Below are 25,924 nucleotides of genomic sequence, written 5' to 3' on the forward strand. Positions count from 1 at the left end.
AGAAGAGCGGACGGCGCTCTGCCGAACAACGCGGATGCCGGAGTCGTTCGGGACCGGAGGTCACCCCACGCCCCACAATCCCTTTGCTCCAGTCCCCTGCCGCCGCGAGGCGCGGGCAGAGCGGCGGAGTCCCCAGGCTATCCTCCCTCCTTTCCTCTCGCTTCTTCGGCGAAGGCTGCCACACACCGACCGCCGACGGGGCGGCGCCGGCAGCAGCGGAGACATCGGTGCGTGGCGCCTCTGAACGGTCGCGGGGCAGCTCCCGCCACGCCGAGCCGGGGGCTGGCAGCCCAGCTGCCCCTGCTCGCGCAGAGCGGAGGGGCGGAGGGACGGCGGCCGCGGCTCGCCCCGGGTATCGAACGCCGGGGCGGTGCGGCCGGCGGGGGCGGAGCCGCGCCCGTGACGCGACGCTCCGGCGGCGGCGGGGCTGGCGGACGGGCGGGGGCTTTCTCGGCGCGGAGCTTTTGCGCTGCGGCCCCGGAGCTCCGGTGGCGGCGGCAGCACTCCGGCCGGGAAGGAGGTGCCAGATTCTGGCGTCGCGTGCGGGCAACGAGGGAGAGTGGAGCGGCTGCTGAGGCAGCTGGAGGAGGAGAAGGAGGAAGGAGGAGGAAGGGAGCGGGGAGCAGCGAGCAGCGCCGCTTGGTCGGCCCGGTGGTGCTGCTGCCGCCGCCACTTCCCCGCTGGGCGCTCTCCTACCCGCGAACTCGATCCGCTCCCGGAAACTCTCGGCTCTCCTCTCAGTCTCGCCGGCGGGGTCTCGACACGGCTGTCGGTCCCGGCGAGGCGGGCAGGGGGCAACTTCTCGCACTTCTCCGGAGAAGGATTTGGGCCGCCCCGCTCCGGGGGCAGCGCCTGCCGTTCCCGCCGCGGCGGGAGAACTTTAGCCTCCGATCGCGGGGCGGCGAGAGGGGCCCGGGTACGCCGGCCGCGGCGGGAACAGCGCGGCGGCGGCGGCGCCGGCCCGGCAGCCGCGGAGATGAAGCTGAGCCGGCAGTTCACGGTGTTCGGTAGTGCGGTCTTCTGCGTGGTGATCTTCTCCCTGTACCTGATGCTGGACCGCGGCCACTTCGACCACCCGAAGAGCCCCCGGCGGGAGGGCACCTTCCCCAAGGTGAGCGGGGCGGCGTCCGGGGCGCGGCGGGCGGCGGTGGAGGGGAGGGCGGCCGTGCCGCCACCACCGTGCCCTGGACGTGCCGCTCTCGGAGCGCCGAAGCGCGGCGGGGACGAGGCGCGGCGGCTGCGGGGCCGGCCGGGCAGGGCCCGAGCACGGCCGCCTGCGGGCGGCGCTGCGGCGGGAGCGGGCAGAGCCGGGCGCGGGGTCTGGTGGGACTCGCCCGGCGGGACGGGACGGGGCCGCGCTGCTGCTGAGGCGGCTCCGCAGGTGGCGGAGCGTGGTGCGGGGTGTGCGCGGGCAGGACGGGGAGAGCTGACAACTCGGGACTTAAGCCGTGTCAACAACAGGTAGATTTAGGGAAATGAGTTGGTGGCTGCTTTCCTTTCCGCTGAGCCCTGCTTTGGAGCAGTAGCTGGCTGACCCGGCTGCTCCTCATGATTAAACGACGCAGTTCTTCAATGTTTCACTTTCCTGTGTTCGCTGCGTGGCAGAGGAGATTAAAAGCTGTGTGTCGTGATCGTGTTCTAATAAGCAATGTTTGCCCGTGAGAAGAAACATGAATTTCAGAGAGGACGTGGTTTGCCTTGCAGAAGGGCACAAACCTGCTGGCTATACACAGCTGTGTGTTCTTATAGACAAAAACCCCAGCAAAACCCCACAGCATAGAATACAAATTTATAACCTATTTATGCTTGCACTGTACTTTTATTTTTATTGGAAATAAACAGAATGAAAGTATACTTTAGTACTGGAGTGAGACTTCAAGTGAATAAATTAACTCTAAAACCTTAGTTAAAAAGTAGTAATTATCTCTCTGTTAGAACCACTCTTGTTTCATTCAATGCAAAAGTAATAATTGATATAATTTTTAATAGTAAAGACAAAAACCTCAACTTAAATGTAAAGAAAGTGAGCAGATCTATTCTGCCTTTATTCCTTCCAGCTACAGTTCAGGGGTCAGCCTTCAGTTTTTGCAGGAAGGAAGAGAACAAGAGGAAGAGGAGCAAGACAAGGCTGGCTACAGCAGCTGTGTCTGTTCAATGTGTAACTCCAGCAGGAGGGTAATGCGACATGCCACTCTTGTAACAGCTAAGTACAAGTGCTGCGTTGGAGATATAGGCAGTGTCTTATGTGAGAAAATAACTTAATATTTCCTTATTCAGTCAGCTGAGTTTAATACAGATATGTATTAAAGTATAGAATAGGAAAGCTCATCCATAGGTGTTGTTTTTTATTTTTAGTGTTGGATTTTGGGTTTAACTACTTGAGTGAACAAGGAAGATTTATTAGATGTGTTTTGTCTTCCATTGTCAGTGTCTTGCAGTTGTCTGTTCTTGTCCTACAGTGTAATCCTGGTCAGAGGTGTAACATGGTCTTACCTCTTGTGACCATGGGCTTGGTACCTTGATCTGTTTTCAGGCCTATTCCTTCTAGGTGGTGTAGTCAGCTACAGACAAACGTTTCTCCTTTCATCCTCCTCCCTCCCCTTGATCTTCTAGAACAGTCTGTCAGTGTTTACTCTTTTTTGTCTTTTCCATGCCTAGATTTCTTTGAAGCTTCTGATTCTCACTGGAAAAACTTTTGCCTTTCACTGGTCCTTCCTTTGGGTAAAACAGTTACCTTTTTTCTTTCTTACTGCTTTGTCTTTTGAGGAAGTTACAGATGAAATTCAAATGTTTCACTTTGTTACAACTGAGAAACCTTTGACACTCAGCAAATGCTTTCAGAGTTTTATAACATCAGTTTGAAATAAATGCAAAAGATAAAGAGAGGAATAGAAGCCTCTAGAAATATATGAAAGAACACTTTAGTGCTACCACCTCAGCTGACAAAAAGTTGTTTGTGTCAGTGCAGCGTTGCCAAAGCTCACGTACTCTAAGTGAAAGTAGCCACAGATGTAAAACCTTCAGGCTATTTATGGTTGAAAAAACTATGGCAGCAGACTGTTGATTTAAGAATGCATTTTCTTTTCCGATGACTAAGGTCAGATTTTTTTAGCTTAGAAAAAGGAATTAAGATTTTTTTGTTTCTCTCAGATGTTATTCAGATGTTTGATTCTCTTCATACCTCTCTGATTTGGCAACATGCTTTGCTGTTTCTCTGTAACAGCACACATCACCTTGCCTGTCCCGGAAGTTGCACATTGATTAGTTTGTTCTTTCTGACCTACGTGGCTTACAGTTAGCTTAGAGAAGTGGGTAGTGGTAGAAGTACTGGAAGTAGTCTCTTATTTAGCTTACTAGTAATTGCTCTCTAGATATTCTGTTTGAATTCTACCACAATAAGAGATGGGATTTTTCAGCTGGTAGTGTCTGTTGACCTAAAGTGTCTGTATTCACCTAAAGTGTCATGGTAACTAGTGCCAGTAGTAAAATAAGTTATTAGAGCTGCTGCTCCATTTTCATTTCCACATTTTTTCCAAAGCAAGGTGTCTTCTCTTTGTGTGGTCTCAAGGTAGCTTGCCTCAGACTCTTCTAAGCTTTTCAGTGTAGGCCAATGGGGTCAAGAGAGTGTCCTCACAGAACTTGCTTACTAGTTTGAGAGTTCAGGACACAAACAAAAACATCTTGAAGACATAATTTGTGGGCAAGAGCTTCCAAGATGGGTAAATATCCATAGACAGATGACTTTATGTTCTCTCTGACCAAGTATTTAAACGCTTTTTGCTGTGGTACAAAACAGAACCCACGGTCAGGCTTGGGATATAGCAATCCACTTTTCTGGTGTTTGTGTTGAAAAAGCTGGCATGAGTAGTTAGTTTCACTGTGTTTTTTTGTCACACCTATCTATGCTAGGGTGGCATCAAGGCAACTATAATAGAACTTTAGCTAAAGTGATTTATAGCCTTGTCATCATTGGTGGTGCATTTAAATAATAATAGCAGAAGATCTCTATATTGCCATAGAATGGAAGTTATTGTTGATTTGGGGAAAAATAAGTACCTATAATACATGTAGATCAAGGCTTACTGACCTCTCCTCTGTAATTCCTGCAGGTATCTTTGTGGATCCTGCCTGTTTATCAGGTGTGTATTATTCTGGTGATGACCATATCACAATCTTTATCAGAGCCTGTTCCTAGGCCTGGGATTCTCCTGTCGCAGGACACATATCAGAATATGATGAGACCTAGTGTCTTGTCTCAAGGCTAGGAACCATATTACAACATTGTGCAGAGACTAGCTCAGGGTGCAGGGAGGGCCTTAGGTGCATTTTTAGGTTATTATTTTACCAGTTGTCTGTACAGATTATTGTGTAAAATTCTTCTAATTTAATATAGTTGAAAAAGAGCTGAGTGTATTGTTTTTCTTAGCAATAATACAGTAGTCTCTCAGAAATCTTGTGTGACTGCAGAGTTGAGGAAGTCTCAAAGTGGTGTTTAGTCCTATAACATTGCCTGTGCAGCAAGTATGAGTGATGTGTAGGCCAAATTGATAACTGGTAAGTGAAAGCTACATTCAAATCAAGTCTGAGAAGACATCCATAAGCAGCTTATCTTATAGAACTTGTATTATTGTATACAGATGAATAACATATACTGGTATACCCATACTAATCTATTCTGCATTTTGGACTCATATAGAAGAATAAAAATCAAGTAATGGCTTGTGGACTGTTTATTTTGATTCTAGATCAAAATAAGGGTCTCACCTGAGCATGCATGGCACACACTTAAAGTCCAATTAAAAAAAAAAAAATGGAGGGTTTGTTTGTAATAGTGTCTTGCATTGGAAATATATGCTCTTTATGTAGTCTGATGATGAAAGTCAATTTTTAGTGAATTTTATGACTAAGCAAGGGGAGAACAGCATCACTTTGAATCATCCTCTGTCACTATCTGACAGGTAATGCTTTGAACTTGAGCTTTATCCTCTAACCACTTTTTCACATGGCTTGGTTTAACTTTTATGGGACAATATCTCTGCACTGTGTTAAATGTTGTGTCTGGAAATACATTTTCAGAAAATCAAGACTGCAATGATTCTGGTAGGTAAATAGACCAGCACCAAGGAATGCTTCATTTTGTCTCTATTATTTTCTTTGAACTTTATTAAAAGACAAAGTGAAACATACAGCCACTACCATGCTTACCATTTTCTTTTTCCTAAACAGCTGTTATTTGAATAAGATCTCCTCTGTGTTTTTTCCTCACCTCTCTGTTTGGCCACCATTATTTGAAGCATATTCTCATCTCATGTGTGTTAACTGCTTTTATGAACTCACCAATTGCACTGCATCAAAGAGAGGTGGCCATAAGTAGTTGGCTTACTTTTTATTTTTTTTTCCCTCTTTTATTTTTTTATTTTTGGGTTCCTGCATCCTTCCAGCATATCATTAAGTGTTCTGGCAATTGTTGCTGCTAAAGATTCTTGTTGGATTCATGCTTTCAAGGCGTCTACACAATGTATCAGATGCTTCAGCATAAATATCACAAGTGGTGGTTGTTCCTCTATGGGGTGTTATTTCATCTGAGTTAGCCAATAATTTGACAGTAGTACCACTTGGCCAAAATAGGAATGAAAATAGGGCGGAGCGGTAGTGGCAGGAAATTAGGACAAAATACACGTCAGAAACACTAGAGTTCTCTGATCTGTGTGGTGAGCTTTACTCCAGGGTTCTGCTGAAGCAGCCCTTGCCCTACTGTAAGGCAGCTCTTCCTTCAGTTAGCCCTGAGTCCCCACTGGGCTGTAGGTGCCATGCCCCACAGATACACTCTACACACGTTTTCCAGCTACAGCTTTGCTGTATGCCTTGCCATAGTGAAGTAGCTGAAATCAATTAGTCACATGCAGTATGAATACATGTGTTTTGATGTTGCATGTCCTTAGTAGCTAGTGTGTTTTCATGAGCTCATTTGGGAGCTTTTTGACCTTTGTTCCTTGTGCAACAAGGAACAGGACTTCTGTTTGTAGAAGTATTGGAAGCAGTCTGGTCAGGTACTTTAGGAAATGTTTGTCTAAAATGTGAATAGTGGTAATTAAGGTTGTGCATAATTTTGGAGTACTCATTTTTTGACCTCTGAGCACTGAAAAACTATGGGCACAGTGACTTTTACTAGCATTTGTATGAGTTTTACATCAAAGGAGATTGAGAGTTGAGTGAAAAAATCCAGACGGAATCAATTTTTCTGGTTTTGAAACATGTTGAGTTATTTAAAAACAAACAAATTCCTATTAACAACACTCAGTAACTTCACAATCTAAAAACCTTTGTATGTCATTGAAATGATCTTGAGTGCAAATAATGAAAATCTAGGATTACTTCTGCTGAGTCTCTAGTACTTTGCAAAGGAGAAGCAGCTGCCTTTGTGTATATAATTACAGGCCAGTAACAATTCTTTGTTTTCCTAATGTTCACAGAATGTATTTTTTTTTTTTTTTTGCTTCCACATTTTGTGTGAAGTTCTGGCTAAGCAGCAGTCAAGCAGAAGTTATTAGCCTCCTTCAATTACAGTCTTTAAATCTGGTGTGAAATGCTGAACAAAATATATTTTACAGAATACATAGTCTACAAAACAGTAACTTAACTATAATTGAGCACATCCTTCTGCTACCTAGAGTCATTGTCTAACTTAGTGGTATAAACTAACAGAGAGAGGTTTTCTAGTTTGTTCTTACTTAAAACTTTTCTTTGTCTGACACATTAAGTTTTGTCTTGTTTGAATGAAAATAACCATTATTAAAATTTCTACTCTTAATGGCAGATAAGTTGTGCTTCACTTTTGTACTGCTAGACAGTATTATCATATTATATTATATTATATTAGATATATTATTTAAATAAAGATTCAGCATAGGGTAGGGAGGAGAATCAATAGATGAACACAAAATGTATCAGTAACAGTAGTAGTGACTATTTTTCAGTATAATTGACTTTAAACTGAAAATTTCTGGATCTCTTTTTCCTTGCCTTCAGGTCACTGATGATGGTGTCAAAACTATTCCCTAACAATATGCCTTATATTTGTCTCTGTAAATGGCATGAAACATAAGTCTAGTGTAATAGTACATTAAACATTCTGTTGTTGCTTCCTCTGGTGATAAAGCAAAACATGAAAGTCTGTCAACTTCTTAAAATCTATTTGTCAGGCTGTTGCATCTTTGGATCAGAACTTTTTTGTTCTCTTAAGAGAACAGACTTTTGTAGCTATTTAATTCAGAAGATTTCCAGGGCCTCTGTAAAGCGAGCTTTCTTAGAATAGTACTTTAAAGGTAGGAAATTACTAACAAGGTTTGTTATGTTCTTTTCATTGTCACAAATGCATATAAACCCTCTTCATGGATCAGCAAAGCCTTCAAACCTTGATTTGTCCTTTAACTGATACATCGTATGCTTGTTTTCTGTTCTGTATCCTGCCTTGCAAAGAGAATACATGCTAAAACAGTGTACTCAAATGTACTTTGATGGTACATTGGGTTACATTTTTAACTTTTACCTGCTTGTTTTTTCTGTGCAGGAGGTGAATGTTTAATTGCGAATTTAGTGTGTTCTGTTCACTGTATCACTCTGATAGTGAACAAGAATGCCTCCTGGTGTTACCGTCTTGATAAGCTGGCATCTCATCAGAGTCTATATCAAGATTTTGGCAAAGATAGCTCATGATTTCTAGAGATGCACCTGGATATAGTCACTGACAAGACTGGTGCAGAAAACTGTTATGATGAAAATGAGTCTTTGTTTCCTCACTGCTTACTGTAGTGAATGTGTATAGGCAATCACCTCAAATTACACATCCTTTGGTGAGTTCTGTCTGTTGTGGTGCTCCACTTTCTTCACCACAGTTCTTTGGTACACCAGAGCCTCTTATACAGGACACTGGCAGCTACTTTGTGGTCTCCTTTTTCTTCATGTGGGTGAGAAAGGGAATGGGTTCTGGCTTGTTTTGAACCCAGCACTCAGTGGTTGTTGGCTGAGTCTGGATGCAAATAACCGAATTCCAGCTAACATAACATCAGAAGTCTCTAATCTGGATTTCTCCTCTGCCTGCCTGTTTCTATCAGATCTCATCTGTGACCCTGTCATACTTGCTCTTCAACTATTTGAGCTAGATGTCTTTTTCCTGATGAAGTGATCACTAGTGGTCTGTTAAAAGCCACTGTATTTAGAGAAGGAGCATGCATTCACTCAGGAAATGAAAATTCCAACTAGCATATTTTGTGCAATGTACAGTGTTTAGATAGGAGAAACTGAACACTCTCTACTTCCTCAGAATGAAACATGTTGGACTCTCATTGTGTTACTGGGCTTCCCTCCATGTGTTGGGTGTCACTGTGCTCCTTTCTAGAGTCCTTGCTGCAAATCAGACTAGTGTCAGGAGCAAACAGAGAAGGACAAGCAGAGGGCAGTGGTAAAGCAGACAGCTCTGGAGTATTTGGGGCATGAAAACTGCTGAAGGCTTCCAAGTGACTGAAGCATAGGGAGCTATTTGTGTGGCTGATTCGTGTGGTGATAGTGGCTGTTTTCTCAGGGCAGCTAACAGGTGTGGACACTTCTTGTTCCAAATCGGAGGAAGGTGTGTGGATCTGTGTTGCCTTCGCATGAGAAAATTTCTTTGGTTGAGTCCAACCCTGTTTAGTCACAGGGGTGGTGAACAGGTGTGCTGCTCATGTGATGACATTTTCCTACCAAAGCAGCTGTAGCTACTTTCAGTAGATTTACTGGCACTTTGCACTTCTTGTAGAAGTGCTTCCTATACTGTGAAGTAACAGAAGGATTGGCTTTATTGCTTAAAAAGAGAAAAATTATTTACACATTCACCAATATATAAAGACAGAGAGAAATGAAAGAAAGAAACTTATGCCAAAGTTATTACAAACTTTTTAACTGGTTGTCTAGACCAAGTGATCTGCATTACTTTTAGTGTCCTTATGTTAAAACAAGCGTGTAGATTAACAGAGCATCCTTTAATGTTGTTCAGTTGTGCTATACTTCATGTATCTCCAATATACTTCATATATCTCCAGTATAATTCATACAATTATATACAATTTCCAGTTGTGCTATTCTTCATGTATCTCCAATTTTTGATGCAGTTAGGCATTTCTCAAAGTCTTGGATCAAGGTTGCTTCTTTTCTGAGAAGACTTGATGCTGGGAAGTCAGCTATAGTTCTGCTAACATTTATGACTAGTGTACCTACTAAAGTTTTGCTATTCAGTTTCTACAAAGCCACGCAGAACCCAACATTTCAGACAGAATTGGTTAATGTAAAATTGGTGCATCTCCACTCAGGTTAAAAAAACTTAAAAAAAATCTCCCTGCTAACCCTCGGAGGTGTGGAAAAATTGAAAATTTAATTTAAAAGAATACTGTTGGAATATGGTTTTAGTAATGGCAAGGATCTCTGTGTTTTGTCTTTTAATTAGACCTGTTTTGTGTAACATGCTTCTAATCTGTTTTTTTCTGGTGAGATAAGGTCTATTATAGCAATTAATAAGATAAACCAGCTTTAGGGTAACTTCAGTTTGGAACTGTTTGGCCTTGATGTTTGAAGACAGCTGCCTTGCTTTAAAAATGTTGAAACTAAATATATTTTCATTTGTTAAATTCATTGTTTTGAAGAGTTTGCAGTGTTTTCCGTATTCAGCTCATATTTTAAAATAATTTTACTATTGAACAGGCACTATCTATTTAAAATGAATAAGAACAAAAGGTGAATGTGCAATGAAAATAGACCTAGCTTTTGCATAACTGGGATCCATGTGGAATTTTCACCTTGAGAATGGATTCCTGACATGAATTATTTTGATACTGAATGAAGGCTGGGATCCATTTCTAGTCTGAGACACTGCTGTTTCTTAAAGTTAATTCTCATGGATCTGGCATTTCACAACAAAAAAAAAAAAAAACAAAAAACCAAAACAAAACAAAAAAAAACAAAAACAAAAAAACCAACCTTTTTTATGATCACAAAAATTTGATTTCCTGGGGTTTTAACTTGGGTATTGCATGAGGTCTTGGTTACATGTTCTTAACTGTAGCTTTTTTATTTCATGTTTTGCATTCAAGTTGAGCTGGCACACAGCATGTTTAAAAGCTTTAGAAGACAGGCATGATGTGTCTCACAGCCTCCTGAAAAGAAAGCAGACTTTTCTATATTAGTGTCTTCTGTTAGGCTGCACAATGGGAGGTCTTTGTAAGGATTTCTTTCCAAATAACAGAAGATCTACCTCCAAAGTTAAAGTAACATACTTTAACAGACTTCTGAAAATAAGTGAACTAGGTAGGCTGAAGTCTTGCAGCTTACAAATTATTGCTGGGTGTATGCAGCAACATATGAAGTTGTTGATGTTTGAAGGTCATCTGGTAACAAATGGCTATTTGTAGACAGAAAACTTGATTTACAAAGACAAATATTTTGTCAAATAATGAACAATAAATTGGTAGAATTGTTTTAGATTTTTCAAGGTTTAACATATAATAAGTTAAATGAAAGATATGTCTTAAATACATGAAATATAATGTGACCTCCAAATTTGGAGGACATTTATATCTGTCTTCTAGAGACTGGCAGTATATGCCAGTGGAAGGATCAATCAAACACTTCTCTTATGAGGTTTTTATGGTTTTTTTTGTTTGTTTGTTTTCCTGGAGACCATATAATTGGCTAGATGATATAAACCAGATTGGTGGTGTATTCTCTGATCAGATAGTTCATAGGCTATTGCTAAACAATGTGAAACTTTTTAGTGGAAGAAGGTGTAAAATGCTTCTACAGCTTACATGAATGAAAAAAAAAATTAAACAGTTGTCTGATTTTACAGTTGTAGAGACAATGTTGATAGTGGTGGGATAGGTGTGAGCAGTACTTTAGCTGCTTACACACTTGATATCTCTGAACAGTACTCATATGCAATGAAGCTGGGAATGATTTGTATGGATGGCAGTTGTACTGTAATTTCCTATTAATATAAAGATCAGAGCCTCTGTTGGGCAGCCCAAAAAGCTCCTATCAAGTATTGTTTTAAATATCTTATTTTTAGATTGGGTGGCATAATAGGCTATTAGGCTTCATGTAGAGAAGCCCTTCTTACTTTCAAAATCTTACAGATATTGCAAGGGAAAACGCTAATTTCACATAGAAATGTGTACACAGTATCTTTAACATAGCATTTGAAAGATTTTAGTCTAGTTGTTTCTTTTGTACCACCAGGTGGCATGGGACTACAGTCTGTTTAATTTTTTTTCCTTTCCAGTATTCCGTCATCTGCATATTGATTTCTTCTTGTTTTCAGTTCATCAGTTTTATAAGTTTCTAGAATTTATCTTTAAACTGTTGAGATTCTAGGATGTTGCTCCTACATCTCATTTAGCTTAATCTGGTTCTGTCATCAAAATATATTTTTGTCTTTTTTGGAAACAGCAGCTGTCTGCTTTGTTGCATTTTAAAACCTGTTTCTGTTTTCAGGATGTATCAATCTAAGAAGCAGAAATAACAAGCAGTGCATCAGCACTTAATGCAGCCCATAAAACACAGAGACAAACCAATAGTGTTAAAGAAATACTAAAACATATTGTCTGAAAGTTACAAAGAACTTCCATAAAGGTAGAATTATAGTAATGACAGTTTAGAATCCAAAAACATGGTTGGTAACTCTTGGTAAGGGTTTGGTTTTCTTTTTTTATTTTTTTCATTCCTGAGGACTTTGCAAAACCAAGAGAATTTGAAAGAATGTGCACCTCAATTTAGAAAGGAGACCTAATCCTTTACAAATGACAGTTGCTGAAGAGAAAAAGGAAAATATTTCAAGTATATTACTGTTGAAAGGGAAAAAAGTGTAATGTGTAGATGTTGTTTCTAATATTATGCTACAGTCCTAAGAAAATAAGCCAGTGGTGCTGGGAAAAAGTCATTAAAATCATAAGTCACAGAGTAGCTGTCTGCAGAATCAATGGTATATGTGTTGAATGTAGCGGTAAAATGTAGATGCCTGAAACTGAAGCAGGTTTTGCGGTTATGACTGCTGCTTGCAAAAATATCTAATCATGTGTTGTATATTTTCAGATATGAATTCAACTTTAAGAATAGAAAGTGACTTTTTTTTTTCTTTTTGTTCTCTTGTCATTTTTTGTTACATTTAAGTCATTCTGAGGAAATAAAGAAATTACTGTTAACGATGATAGATATCCCTAAGGTCATATTAAATAATCTGGCCTTTTTGATTCTGTAAAAGCAAGCACATTTGTGCCTGATAAAAAGCATCCTTCAAATAATTTGGAAGGAGTGGCTAGTACATGAGAGGGTGGTAGCATTTTGGGGTGTCTTGATTGGCTGTGCTCCCTCCTGCATCCCAACAATACAGTGATTAGATACAGTGATTACATTGCTTTGCAGGATCTCTCTCTTCCTTCCAAGTTGCACTGGAAGATGTGTTGACTTCTTTCAATTCACACTGGTGTTGTTCTGCAGCCTTCCTCTTGTGGAGCTCTCTAGAATATCTACAAAATCCTGTTGTTTGGCAATTGGAGATTACCTTCTGACTGAAAGTGCCATTAGCTTGATCTCTCTTTTACAGGATTTTCTTGATGATTGTAATGGCTCAGTTATACAGATTATTCCTGTGATCAGGCTGTGAAGGGATCTCTTATGCCCATGAAGTTCTTGTGTTAATTTCTCGCCAACTTTCATTCAAAATCAGAAAAGTGGTATTTATATTTTACATGTGTAGGAAAAAAATCTGAAATATTTACAATATCCTCTTAATCCCATCATGATGTGACTGACTTGTAAAAAAATTGCTTTCTGTTTGATGTTCTGATAAATGAAAATATCAGATTTTTGGAAATGAAAGATGTAAAAAAAGTTGAATTAGATATTATTGCTACTTGACAATGTGAGACTTTAGAGAGTATCTTTGTATCCCTGTCTAAATTTTGTGCTGTGAATTCAAGTTCACAGAGGAAAAATGTATCATATATTTTTCGCTTGTTATTTTTGTTACTTTCTCATGTACTGAGAAGAGTTCTGTATTTTGCATCAATTCCTTATTAGTTTGTCTTTATGTAAAATATAAAGTAAAGATATATTTGAATTTTCTCTATGCTCGCACACTATTGTGAATTTTTTTGTTGCTGTTGGGTTTTTTTAGGGTCTGTCAAGACCCAAGAATTTTTCTGAAATAATTAAAGTTGACTTTTTTTTTTCTCTCCCCCAGGGCCAGCTTTCAATATTGCAAGAAAAAATAGATCATTTAGAACGCCTGTTGGCAGAAAATAATGAGATTATTTCAAACATACGCGATTCTGTGATCAATCTGAGTGAATCAGTAAAGGATGGGCAAAAAAATCCAGAAGCTGTAAACTTTGGTCCAAGATCTGTTTCTGAGCTCTTCCCTTCTGCTTCAGTTTTGCTTGCAGTTGATTCTGAGGATTGTTTGTTTGCTTCAAAAAGTGGAAGTCACAGTTCAGGTGTACAGGTAAGCACTATGCCTTTCTGACTCTGCTGAAGTTTTAGCTGTCACTATGTGTTTAATTGTGAAAATGTCAAGTTGCTGCTAAAATCTTGGTACTAAGACATAATAGAATTGTTGAAGTGACTGCTGTGTTTAACAGATGTTATGAAAATGTTCCTTTATATCTTTTTAAAACGTCCTCTGAAAATTGAGTAATGATTATGAAGAGCCAACATTTGAGAAATCTTAAAAGTCTTTTGTAAAAAATAAAAAAAATCCCATAGTGATTATTGTTCCACCACTTCTTTGGAAACAATTTATTTGAGAGTTTCTTTCAGTTTCCCAAAGTCTTCTAAAACTGATGAAAAATAAACGGGAAATAGTGGATAGGCTTGGTTTGAATAGATTTTACTTTTAGGGATGTATGTAGATGAAGGTGGATGGGGAGGTCAAGAATGTTCAAGAATTAGTAATTTCAAAAAAATCGTGGGTCCTGTGTTCCCTTTTGAATGTCATTTCTGTATTTCAGCATTTTCTGTGTGTCTCCAGTTTGTATAGACACTTTGATCAGAAAGGAAGAACATATACCATGTTGACTGCTTGGCATAAACTGTGGAGGTTGAAGTTTTTAAAGTCAAACATTTCAAGTTGAATTTATTTTGCTTTCTGTTGATGCTTCTGAGCTCATGGACTCTTATATATTCAGTTTTAATGGAGTGATTCAGGAGCACTGAGAATACTCTGTGAAGTTTGTGATCTGTACTGTTTTTGTGAGTCTTGTGGGAGTGTTATAAATATTCATAGTACTCTAAAGCAAAGATTAAATTTTGAAGTCCAGCTTTCTCATTTTAGAATTTGAAGTATTTCTATTGCAGGAGAAAGACAGTGGACTTCAGGCCAATAAATACACATATTAGAACAATTGTAATCTCTGATGTATCATGCTTAATACTTTTAAACTCTTCAGGGATAGGCACTAACTTAATGTCTTTTATAGAGAAAGCAGACTTTTTAAAGGCAATGTCTGAACACCTCTTTGTGTGTCTGATATGTGTTAAGACTTCTGTGCAGGGAAGTGAAACATCTGGAGCTGTGGTTACTGGCTTTCAAGTTAGTGGATTATTAACAGGTTATTCATTGTACAATCTGTTACCATGTTAGGTGATGTACTTTGTTATGTGCATTAAAAATAAGTTTTAGTAAATGAATTTTGAGATAAAATATGTTGTCTTAAATTTTTGAGCATGTTAACTTGTTATGACTGGAAGGTAAAACCTGTTTTCTAAAACTGGTCTTTGTTTTTTTGCTTCACCCATGCAGAATATAAGAATATACACCTGCTGTCACCCAACTACCTACTACCTACCTAGTGGGAGTCTGTTGTAGTGACACTGCTTTTGGATAATTTTCTTTACTTTTATGTACATTTGCATGTACATAAGAAGCAAATGCACTGTTCCCCTACTCACGTTTTCCTTTCTTCCTTGTGCAGGGAGGAGAGCTTTAATGTTCTCTATGTCTTTGCATTGCACTCCCTGCTCAGCAGGTTATTCACTGCCATCATTAAGACACTTTAATAGTGCTTCTGTACACAGTTTCCCATCCTGTGAGTCTGAACTGCATTTTTCATTTATGGAATCTAAGACCTTGACTTTAGCAAAATTCCTCCAGCACCATGTTAACAAGCTGATCTAAATCACTGATCTAAATAGTAAAACTAAAAACAGTTTTACTGTTTAATACTTTACCAACCCTGATGTGTTCTGCATGCTCAGTTAATTTATTTGACACATTTTCAATAGTTACTTTGAACACTTTTTGAAAGAAACATGTATTAATTGCTGCTGTTTGTAAACATTAACTTAAACCCACATATTTTTATGTTACTTCTCCCGTGTTTGTGTCTCAGGTGGATCTATGAGGGACTGGAAAGTAGTAAGAGCTAATATAGGTGAGATTAAATGTTTGGATTTAAAAAAAAACCAAAAACAACAAAAAACCACTTTACAGAATGAAGGCAAAATAGTCTTCACTGAATAAATCATAGAAGTTGATTATAGTCTCCCATAATGGAGAAACCATTGTAAGAAGGTATTCAAATATCGATTAAAAAACCTTGTGATGATACAGTGAGAAATATTGCTAGATTTGCTACTCAAAGGCGTGTGATTTCATAAAACAGAAAAACCAAGTTGCTAACAACATGAGACCAAAGGATTCTCATATGGGACAGCTGAAGGGTGTTTGTTTCATGGAGGAATTATAAATCAAGAAACTGTTTACTTGCTACTTTTGCTGTTTGTAAGTTGATAGAAAGCTGAAACAACTGGAAACTGAAAATAAAGCTGACTTGAGAATGCTATAATTTAAGTCAGGTAAAAGACTAATGTGTACTTTTTCCCCAAAAGATAAATAATAGAGACAGGTAATAAACACACAAAAATGAAGATGACTGGATTAAATATGGATATGACCTCATGCTTTTTCAGTTTAGTAGTTCAAGAATTATCTGGCACTTGTGCTCAGAGGAGATGGAATTCTCAATAGCCATCATGCTGAGCTGCTAGGTCTTTTAAATAATACAATGAGGTGTCTCCTCCTCTTGTCCATTTCAACTGCTAAAGCATCTAACATCAGGCTTAGCAATGTTACTCTTTTTGAAAATGAGACATGAGTCACTCTTTGAAAAGGTGGTTTGAAGAGACACAATATAAGCTTTTATTTCTTCTGAGCAGTAGTTTAGTATTCACTGTTAAGATGTTATGATGTTTTAATGAGATTTATATAATTTCAGCAGTTTGAGTCCTTCAGTATAGAGAAAGAATAAGCCCATATAGAAAAAAGACAACTGATGACCTTCCCATGTTTTAATAAAAAGGTTGCAGCAACATGGCTGTCTTCTGAAGCAGACACAATGAAGACAGACAACATCCTTTTTGAATTTCTATCTGCCTACTGTTTATAAAAAATCATTTTTTGCTATATCAGTATTTAGTACTTAGATGTGAATCTAATATCTCCATAAAATACTTTATTTAACCTCTTTTGCCTTTTACTGACTGGCTTGGAATTTATTCTTCACTTGCAATCATTTAACTTGTTCAAGTGACGATGCAATTTGTAATTAATCCTTTGCACAATTCCTACTGAGGATGTCTTGTATGAAAGAGAAAAAAGATTTAACTTCTGTCTTTTAGATTTCTTTTCATAAGTGTATGGATTTCAGCCTGATCTGGCTTTAGTTGATTTCAGTGGAAGCTTTTGATTTTTTTTCTTGTTTTTTTTTTTTTTTTTTAAACTGCTTTTAATTAGCCTTTGAATCTGAATGGCTGAGGTTGCCAGGGAACTTTGGGTGTCATCTGATCCAACCACCTACTCAAGCAGGGCTACCAAGAGTCGGGTGTTATGGATCATGTCCCGGTGACTTTTCAGTATCTCCAAGGATGGTGATTGCACAACCTGACTGGGCAACCAGTGCTTGGTCACCCTCACAGGGAAAAAGCTTTTCCTAATATTCAGGAGGAACCTTCAGTGTGTGCCCATCACCTCTGATCCTGTCTCTGGGCACCTCTGGAAAGAGACTGGCTCCACCTTCTCTGCACTCTCTACGTTTGGTTTCCTGGGTGCTCCTTCTTGTCATTCTTGAAGACAGGAGTGGTGTTGCTTTCCTTCAGTCTTTGGGCATTTCTCCTAATCACCACAATCCTTCAAAGCCTTTTAAGTTTGGCCTTGCAGTGACAAAAGTCAGCACTCATGGGTGCATCCCACCAGGGCCCATTGACTTAGATATGTCTGATTAGTTTAAGTATTCCCTGACCTGGCCCTGTTTCAAGAAGAGACAATCACTTCCCTGATTGTGCTGGCCTCATTGTCTCTGATACAGGCCAGGATGCCTTCAGAGTGGCACCCCAGCATGCTGATTTCCCAGGAAGAATTTTGGGGATTTCTGTGTTATTGCGCCTTGTAGGTACTTCCTTGCATATCTACAGATGTTGGAGGTGGCCAGTTTTATTGATTTCTTATATTTTTTTGAAAATCATTCCATGTGACATCATTCCTGATGACTACTCCCTCACAGGGCTGCTGTTGATTCTCTCAGTCCTCTTTTATTCTTAGTCAGAAGCTCCTTAATAGTTCCAGTGTTTTCCTGGCAAAGGTACCTCTGTTGTCCTTAGCTGGATTTAGTCTCTCCCAAGCAGACACAGATCTGAAAACAGGGTCAGAGAACCCCAAACACCAACTCTGAGGCCAATTATTGATCTATACTAGCAGTGTCCTCCTCTTACACTCTTATCCCCCTCACTGGTGATTACCAGTGACCTTTTCACCTTGATTACCTACAGAATTATGCAGTCAGTTTTTATGCAGTCTGTGTTGCCTCTAGCAGTATCACTGATACCCACATGGAAGTATAACAAGGGATAGTAGCCATTGAGTTGGACAAGCTTCAGTAGTTCCTCTACAATACCCAGGATTTATACCTTTGCAAGGCAGCAAACATCTCTAGATGATGGGTCAGGGACTCCAAGACCTATTTCCTGAATTGTGGTTTCTGTCTCTTGAGCTCATAGTCATATTAGCTTGGTTTGAAGTAGCTGTAAAGTTATAGATTGCAGGGAAAAAAACAATGAATGGTATGACCGTAAAAATCTTGAAGAGTGCAGAAAGTTGCTCATTAAATTCAGACTACATCCATAAGAAAAAACTCATAGGAATGTGTGGAATTCAATGAATTACTACTTTTTAATCAAATCATGTTTTCATGGTTGGAATGTCCAAAGGGTTTATCAGTATTAAGGCCATTCATTGTTAACTGGCAAATTTATGAAGTATGCACTTACATTTTCTTCAGAACATTGTATGGCAGAGAAAAAAATATAGTTCTTCAAACTCAGGTTTTAGAAAATGCTGTATTTAGAAATTATGAAATAATAAGATATTATCTATATTATAGATTATATAAAATATGTATTCTTTATTATTCATCTAATATATAAATCAGCCTAATAGTGTATTTAGAATATATGCTATTAGGTTAGCCAACTTCAGCATAAACCTTAATTGGGCCCTTCAAGCTCGTACAGAATGAACAGATCTTCAAGTACTGCACCTGTGTTTTCCACTAATCAATATTGTCCGAAGTTTGAAGCAATCCTGGGAGACCAGTGATGTGACAAGACCATCTCATACAGGCCATATAGATGACTGGTGTACATGGAATCCCTCACAGGTTTTAGGTGTCTAGTGCACACTGCAGGCCCAGCTGAGGCTCTGCTAGATGTAGGGTTGCTGAGTTGTATTCCCTTCTTACATTACTTAATTTCCTTTATACCTTAAGCTAAAGGCCTGTGGTGGATTGACCTTTTTGGGCTGTCAGATTCCAACCCATCCAAAGTTAACCCACTGCTCTTCCTTAATCTGTGACCAGAATCTGTGTCTTGAGGATTAAGTGATAGGGAGTGGTATGGCCAAAACTTGGATTGAACATTGCCAGAGTGAAACAACTGTGGGAATTCTTTTGTTGTTCTTATGAGGTGAAAGGGCAAGGAGTGGAGATTTACCTTGTATGTGTGTGTGTGTAAAAAAATTCCCTTTCTCAGAATTTTTATGTCACTTTGCTTTTAGTATGGGAAATGTTGGGGATTTTTTGTTAATGTAGATGAAGTTTGTGAAGACTATATGATTTACATATATATTTTTATTGACTGTTCTTAAGCAAGTATTTCACAGAGATGAGGCTGGAATGCTCTGGGTGGAGATGTCCAGGTGTTGGCAGTGAGGGTGTCCAGTATCTGTGAGGAGAGTCCAGTCCTGCCCTGTGCCAGACACCGCCACAGGATACAGTCTCCATCAGCAAAGCACCTCTGGCAGAATGGGTTTTAAGAAAGGGTAAAATGCTGCCTGACAGTCTAAAGGCCAAAAACGGGGGACAAACCATCCTGTGAACACCATGGTCCTTGGTGAAGGAAGTAGAGAAGGCATTCTAGTCACTGGAGCAGGTTGGGAAGACCATAGTGGAGAAAGAGTTTTCCTAAAACCTGATCTTGCCAGAGTAGGTGGATATTTTCAGGAGAAACTGAAGCCTGTGGGGGAATTCACACTGGAGGAGTTCCTGATTTGCTGTGTCTTGTGGCTCTCATGCTGGAGAAGGCAAAACATGTGAGAAGGAGAGTACAACAGAGAGAAAACATTATGGACTTATCTCTCACTATCCAACTCTATTTTAAAAGGCAGCAGATTAATTTAATGTTCCCAAAGTCAGGCCTGTTTTTCCTGTAACGAAAATTGGTAAGTGACCTCTCTGTTTTTATCTTCATCCATCATATTTTATATTTCTCCCTGTGTTCTCTTGATGAGAAAAAATGAGAGATCAACTGGGTGGAGGCCAAAGTCAGCTATTGCAAGGCCTTAATTTCTTTAGTCAGATATTTGTTTCAGATGTCTGTAGTTTTTTTAAGTTTTCCTAACAGGACATAGCTATTGCAAGGCTTTAATTTCTTTAGTCATTTGTTTCAGATGTCTGTAGTTTTTTTAAGTTTTCCTAACAGGACAGAAAGCACCTTACCACTGGGAAGGTTTAACTCTTGTGGTGTTGAAGTAGTGAATGACTGCTGTGGGAGTCCTTTTTTTGTGTAGATGAACTGGTTTTTGTAGAAAGTTTGTCAGGTGTACAGTTGTATTCTAACATGGGTTTGGAACTGATTAAAGTTTAGTTATTAAACTAGAGTGTCAGGAATTGATTGTCTGATGTCAATTCATGTTTGTATGTTGTCTTCTTTCTTAAAAGCAAACCAGAGACTTAAAAAAATTTTTTTTCCTGGATCTCATATTAGTAGAGTCTCTTTGAAGCTATATGGTGTTCCCTAAGTTTCATAGGAGCTTGTTACAGTAATTCTAGAGCTGCTTTATTTATCTGTAACCTTTTTATTTGCATGGACAAGTGAAGTATATCCTTCCTTGTACAATTAGTGTACTGGGGAACAGGAAATGTACAAGAAGCTTTGTTGTAGCAATTGGCTGTAGTTATCAGCATTTTTGTTGATAGCTTCTTTCAGTTTCTTTTTGTGATTTTGATGTTTGCCTCTATCTCTCTCATGGTGTCATTCCTTCTTGCTCAGTTTATTTCCTTTGTTTACTGCATTCCCATGTTTACTGTACTTGGTGGTATTCTGTATAATCCTCTTCATACTCCCCTCCCCAATACCATTGTGAGCTGCTGCCATAATTTTTGTGACTTAAGGCACTTAATCGTACTGTTTATCTAATCAATGTCAGTTTTCTCAGAACAGAGCCTTCCAAATGCTCCCCTCTTGGCACCTCTGTCTTGGGTGTCCTAGTGTGATTTGAAACTTGCTCTCATTTGTCAGTTTTCTATTCATTTGGTGCATCATCCCTCCTGCTGTAATGAACAAGGTGTTCCATTTTAGGTGAAAACAGCTTTGTTTTTTAATAGCAGAACTGTTTCTGTGAATTCATGTTTTATATTCCTTTAATTTTTCTTTTTTAGATGCTGGATGTCTATGACATTCTTCCTTTTGATAATCCAGATGGTGGCGTTTGGAAACAAGGATTTGATATCACATACAATGAAAATGAATGGGACAGTGAACCACTTCAAGTTTTTGTTGTGCCTCACTCACATAATGATCCAGGTATTATATTAACTGAATTGGTTTGAGGATCTAGAGACTTTTGAATTAGGAAATGCATTGCCATTTCTGTTAAGATTTGGGTTTTTTTGAAGCATACCAGTTAATATGTTAGACTTAAGTCTAGCAAGGCAGTGAAACAGTTGTATGATTTAAGTGTCATTGACTTCCAGTGACAACTGCTATGATACAAGTTGTGTGTCTACTGAATTTATTAACTGTAGCAGAACTTCATTGTTGATATTGAAAAGTGTGAATTTCTGGTAGCACATTCATTGCTGCATTAAATACCACCAATTCTTATTTTGATTTTTTGGACTGTCATAGATATTTAATCCTCAGCCTGTGCTAAAGAAATGTGCTTTTAGAAGATGTGACAATGGCAAATCTGAAATTTTTGACACTTTCTTCACTTTTTTTTGTGCACACCCTCAACCTATAGTGGGATAGTGAGAAGGCTGGATTTAAACAGAAATCTAGGTATATCTACATAATTTCATTTCCACCTTAGTGGGTTTACAGTAAACAAAATGGAGAAGTGTTCGTTTATTTTGGAATGACTTCTTGGTAAAATTTACCAAGAAGTGAATTATACTGCTACACTGTCCTGATACATGTATACTGATGGGGAGTGCTGGTTGTTGTCATAGAAAGCCACAATTTAAGTGATATTAAATTTTACTACTGTATGTCTCTCTAAACTTTAATTTGTTGTATAAAGTACTGTGGATCTGAGTGAAGGTTTAAACATAAATGGCTTTTATTTGCACATATATAGCTTTTCAAAGAAAATGAATGCTGGAATGTGGAATTACTATATTACTGTCCAGTTGTGACAGGTAAATTTATGTAGTATGGATATGGTAGAAATATTCAGAACAAATAATCACAGTATAGATCTAGATCTGCCTATTTGTTGAACTATCTTTGAACCTGCGTCTGTTTATTTCCTCTCTGGTTGTAGTTCTACTAAAGACTTCCCTTGAAAGAAGCATCTCTGGGACATAATGAATCAAAGCAATCCTAAAGCAATATACAGAACTTCTCATTCTCTTGGGTCTACTAGAATGGGCTGTGGAGTTTATCTGTCTCCCTTTTTTCTGCTGAAGCTGTTGGGATCACATCCTAACTGGTACAGGACTGTTGGCAGTCCACTAGAGGCCAGTGGCCTGGTGTCACATCTGCCCTCCTGGAATGTCTGTACCTGAATTGAACAAACACCTTGTGTGCAGTGTAGGCTGAGGTAACTTTCAGGCACATGAGGTTTAGGAGCTGCAGGGAAATCTCCTGAGGTAACCTGTGAAGAGATTTGGTAATAACTTCACCAGTGTCTATTCAAGTAATGAATAGCAGGTTCTCATGATTTCAATATACGTGAAAGATATTTACCAAGAAATGGGGTCAATAAAGGCATAACTATATTAGCTGCAGAAGCTTCAAATTCTCATTAGATTTTATGTTTTCTCATCTGAAGCTACTTCCTCTTTAACTTTTCATATAACCAGTTACGATAGTGAGAATGTGTAGCTCAAAGGCAAAGAAAGGGCCTTGAAATAACTTTGTCTAGAGGGTGGCATCCCTGCCCATAGTTTGGGGCTAGAAATTGCATGGTCCTTTCCAGTCCAAGTCAGTCTGTGAATCTGTGAAACACAATCAGTAGGGAAGGTGGTGGGTTTAAGTTCCACCTTCTTTTTTGGAGGATGACAGAATGTGCCAGTGCTCTGAAACACTTAGTGGTGCTAAATCTGGGTTAACTGCTTCTGTGTAAATTTAACCATGACCTGCGAACTTGGGATCTTTGTGCTTCTCTCTGCAGTAGCTAAAGCTTTTGCCTTTTGGGAAACGGATTGAGAGTGGGTCTCCTTCAGACTTTTGATCAGTGGTGGCACAATTGCTTTAGTTGCTGACAGTTGATAAAGATTTGAGCACCTCAATAGCATGTCTCAAACCATGGAGAGAAGTTTGGTTGTTGTGTGAGATTATAGCTATCACAGATAGGTGGCAGTTCTGCCAGGAGCAGATTAAGGAGCAAGCATATAACCTATTGTGCTGGCAGAGCTCTTACGTTGCTCTCACCTGCTTCATCTGTGGTGTTTTGTGGCTGCCTGAAGTGGAGGAGGCAGCTGAAATGCAAAGGGGAGAACTTAGATCAGGGCTGGCAAGATTGTCAGCCAGCACAGATGGACTTGAAAGATGAATTTTGTATATGACTGGAGGGAGGGAAAGACACCTCTAGCATCTATTGATCTGTAGTAATTTTGGTAATGACTGCTCATTAAATTATTTAAGAATTGAGACTTGTGAGCTTTCTAAAATATGTGTGTACCAGTATCTCACTGCTGAATATGGTGATTACAGACCTAGTATAAGTGGCTCTTAAGAGGAATTGAAAGTGACTGAAGTTGATTTTTCTTTTGCTTCTCAACCCACATGCAAGTGTATGGGCACAAAGGTCAGAACTAAACACTGCTTTTTAACACTTCATCAATTATCTATGACATTGGTAATTTTGCCGTACTACCACTCACATTAATCACCTTTTATTATTTAAGACAGTCTCCATTTCTCAGGGGGAAATCTATATAGAACTAAGTCAGTGTTAGGATATAAGAAAACTTAACCATAAAATTTGGTGCTGTTAATACATCATGGAGTTTCATGTACATTTTCTGTTGACCAGGTCTGGATATGTTTTTCTGGTGACTTCTTCACCAGAACAGAGATTGCTTAAACTGTTGTCTGACTCACCAAGATACAAGAAATGGACAGCTCACAAATTTTTCTTGATAAGCTGAATGAGGAAAATTAGAACTTTATTCTGGCTTATTTTTCAGTATTTCTGTGTTTGCAGAAGAGGTGCAGTTCCTTTGGAAATCAACAGGACTGTTACAGAAAGGACACTTTTTGACTGCTCATCAGTAGAAATTTCCTTTCCATCTTAGCTATGATGACAGCAGATTTGATATGTACAAAGGCAAAAATAGATCTTGCATAGGACTTAAAATGTAAGAAGTCTAATTATAATTTTGGTAGTACCTCATAGATCATGGCAGATTTTACTTTTTGTGAAATGTGCAATCATTCGAGTTTTTAGTTTTGCTTATGAAATTAAGCCTAATAAGTCAAGTCATTCTTGTTTTACCTTGAGCAGAGGTCTTTTACAAGTTAGGGTATGCTGTTGGAAAAATAAATACACTGTCTTACTTTTTTAATTTCAGTGTACTTTCATCTACCTAAATTTCTTTATTTTGGTACATATTTTGCAGGAACAAGAAGCTCACCTATCTAATTCCTTTTGAATCAGAATGAATGCTCTAACACAAGAATGTTTCAGGGGACTTTCTTTCTCTGATTTGACTATGTGAAATAGAAAAATGAGAAGCAATCTTATACAGCTTTTAGTTTTAATTTGAGATTGCCTTGCCATTGGGTTTTTCAAGTTTTATTTCACAGTCTTGGCTGTGAGTCATTCATCGTTGTTGAAAAGATACTTTTTGGTGAAATTAGCACTGAAGTGTTATGTCAGAAACATCCATGAAATATTAATTTGTATGTCAGTTCTGTATTTTACATCACGGAATGATGCAGTACTTCTAAATTAAACAAAAAAAATTATGTGTGTATTGTCTACTTTAAAATAAGGGACTTTTTAAAGTGCTGAATCTATAAAGGAACTAATGCCAAATTATTTTCATGGGTAATCATAGATACTAAAATGTAAGTTAAAACTTAGCTTTCAGATTTATTTCTGGTATTTGCCTTATTGTTATTGCCTTAGTGTGTTCAATTAAATACACATGCACACCATGCTTAAGTTCTTTAGAGCTCTTCTTTTAGAGGTAAGAAGTCATGGCTACATGTGGTTTTGTTTGTTTCGGTTTCTGTTTGCTTGTTTGTATTTTTTTTATGAAAAACTTTTACTGTTGCATTTTGTGGAGATTGAATGTAATTAAGAACAAGGATATTCTCACAGTTTATGACACCTTTTTTTTACTTCTTCAGCTATCAAAACAGTCACTTAACTGTGTCATCTCACAGGAGGTTGTTAGTTGAGAATCAAGCATAAATGTAAGAAAAGAAGAAAAAAAATTACTGATAATTTTTACTAACTTGGGTGTACATTTTAAAGACCAAGAAGTGACGTTCCACTAATATATTTGCGAAGAGAATGCTTTTATTTTTCTGGGAAGCTGTATAGTGCTTGCTGAAATTTATTGGTTTTATTTAATACTGACATAAAATAAATAAATTGCTCAAGTTTCTTGTGTTGCAGGAAGTGTCACTGATAGGTGAATTTTAGAATCAGTGAAATTAATCATAATCTTCTGAAAAGTAAATCAGAGATGCAAACTTCTATCAAAAATGCATTAGTCTAATATATACTGGCATAATATTTCAGAAATTCATGAGATGATCTGCCTCTTACTAAAACAGACTTCATCAGAAACAAGAAATGTTTAAAGGCATGTTTCCTCTTAAACATTGGAGGGTGACTTGTGGAAGTAAGCAATTAAAAAGCCTATTTTGTTTTATTTCAACAGTTATTTTAAACCAAAAGGCAAAAATGCAAATGTAAAAAACCACCCCAGGAGTCTTGCAGGTATATGTAAGCAGTACCTAAATACTTTTGCAAGAAATGGATTTGTGATCCTTGTCCTGATCAAATCGTTAAGTGCTCTTGCTTAATAAAGTTACTTTTTGAATAACGCTAATTTGTCAACTTCTGTTCTGATTTTATCCAGAAAGTTTCCCTGTATCTCTACATCCGTGT

General features: G+C 38.7%; 1 protein-coding gene across 2 annotated transcripts in view; it reads left to right on the forward strand.

Moving 5' to 3' along the window:
* The first annotated feature begins 412 nt into the window (after window positions 1–412).
* The window catches only part of MAN2A1 (mannosidase alpha class 2A member 1), a 106,490-nt gene continuing 80,978 nt past the window's right edge, over window positions 413–25,924 (forward strand). Inside the window, exons 1-4 of one of the 2 annotated variants that reach the window (XM_041395889.1) lie at window positions 413–1,111; window positions 4,110–4,139; window positions 13,268–13,528; window positions 21,012–21,156. In XM_041395889.1, coding sequence (XP_041251823.1) covers window positions 977–1,111; window positions 4,110–4,139; window positions 13,268–13,528; window positions 21,012–21,156 — 571 coding nt within the window. In that variant the 5' untranslated portion in view covers window positions 413–976. The remainder of the gene's footprint in view (window positions 1,112–4,109; window positions 4,140–13,267; window positions 13,529–21,011; window positions 21,157–25,924) is intronic. The other variant, XM_041395890.1, reaches the window with a different exon arrangement.

The sequence above is a fragment of the Onychostruthus taczanowskii genome, unplaced genomic scaffold (genome assembly GCF_017590055.1).
Source record: "Onychostruthus taczanowskii isolate IOZ18803 unplaced genomic scaffold, ASM1759005v1 scaffold120, whole genome shotgun sequence".
In the NCBI taxonomy this organism is placed as follows: Eukaryota; Metazoa; Chordata; class Aves; order Passeriformes; family Passeridae; genus Onychostruthus; species Onychostruthus taczanowskii.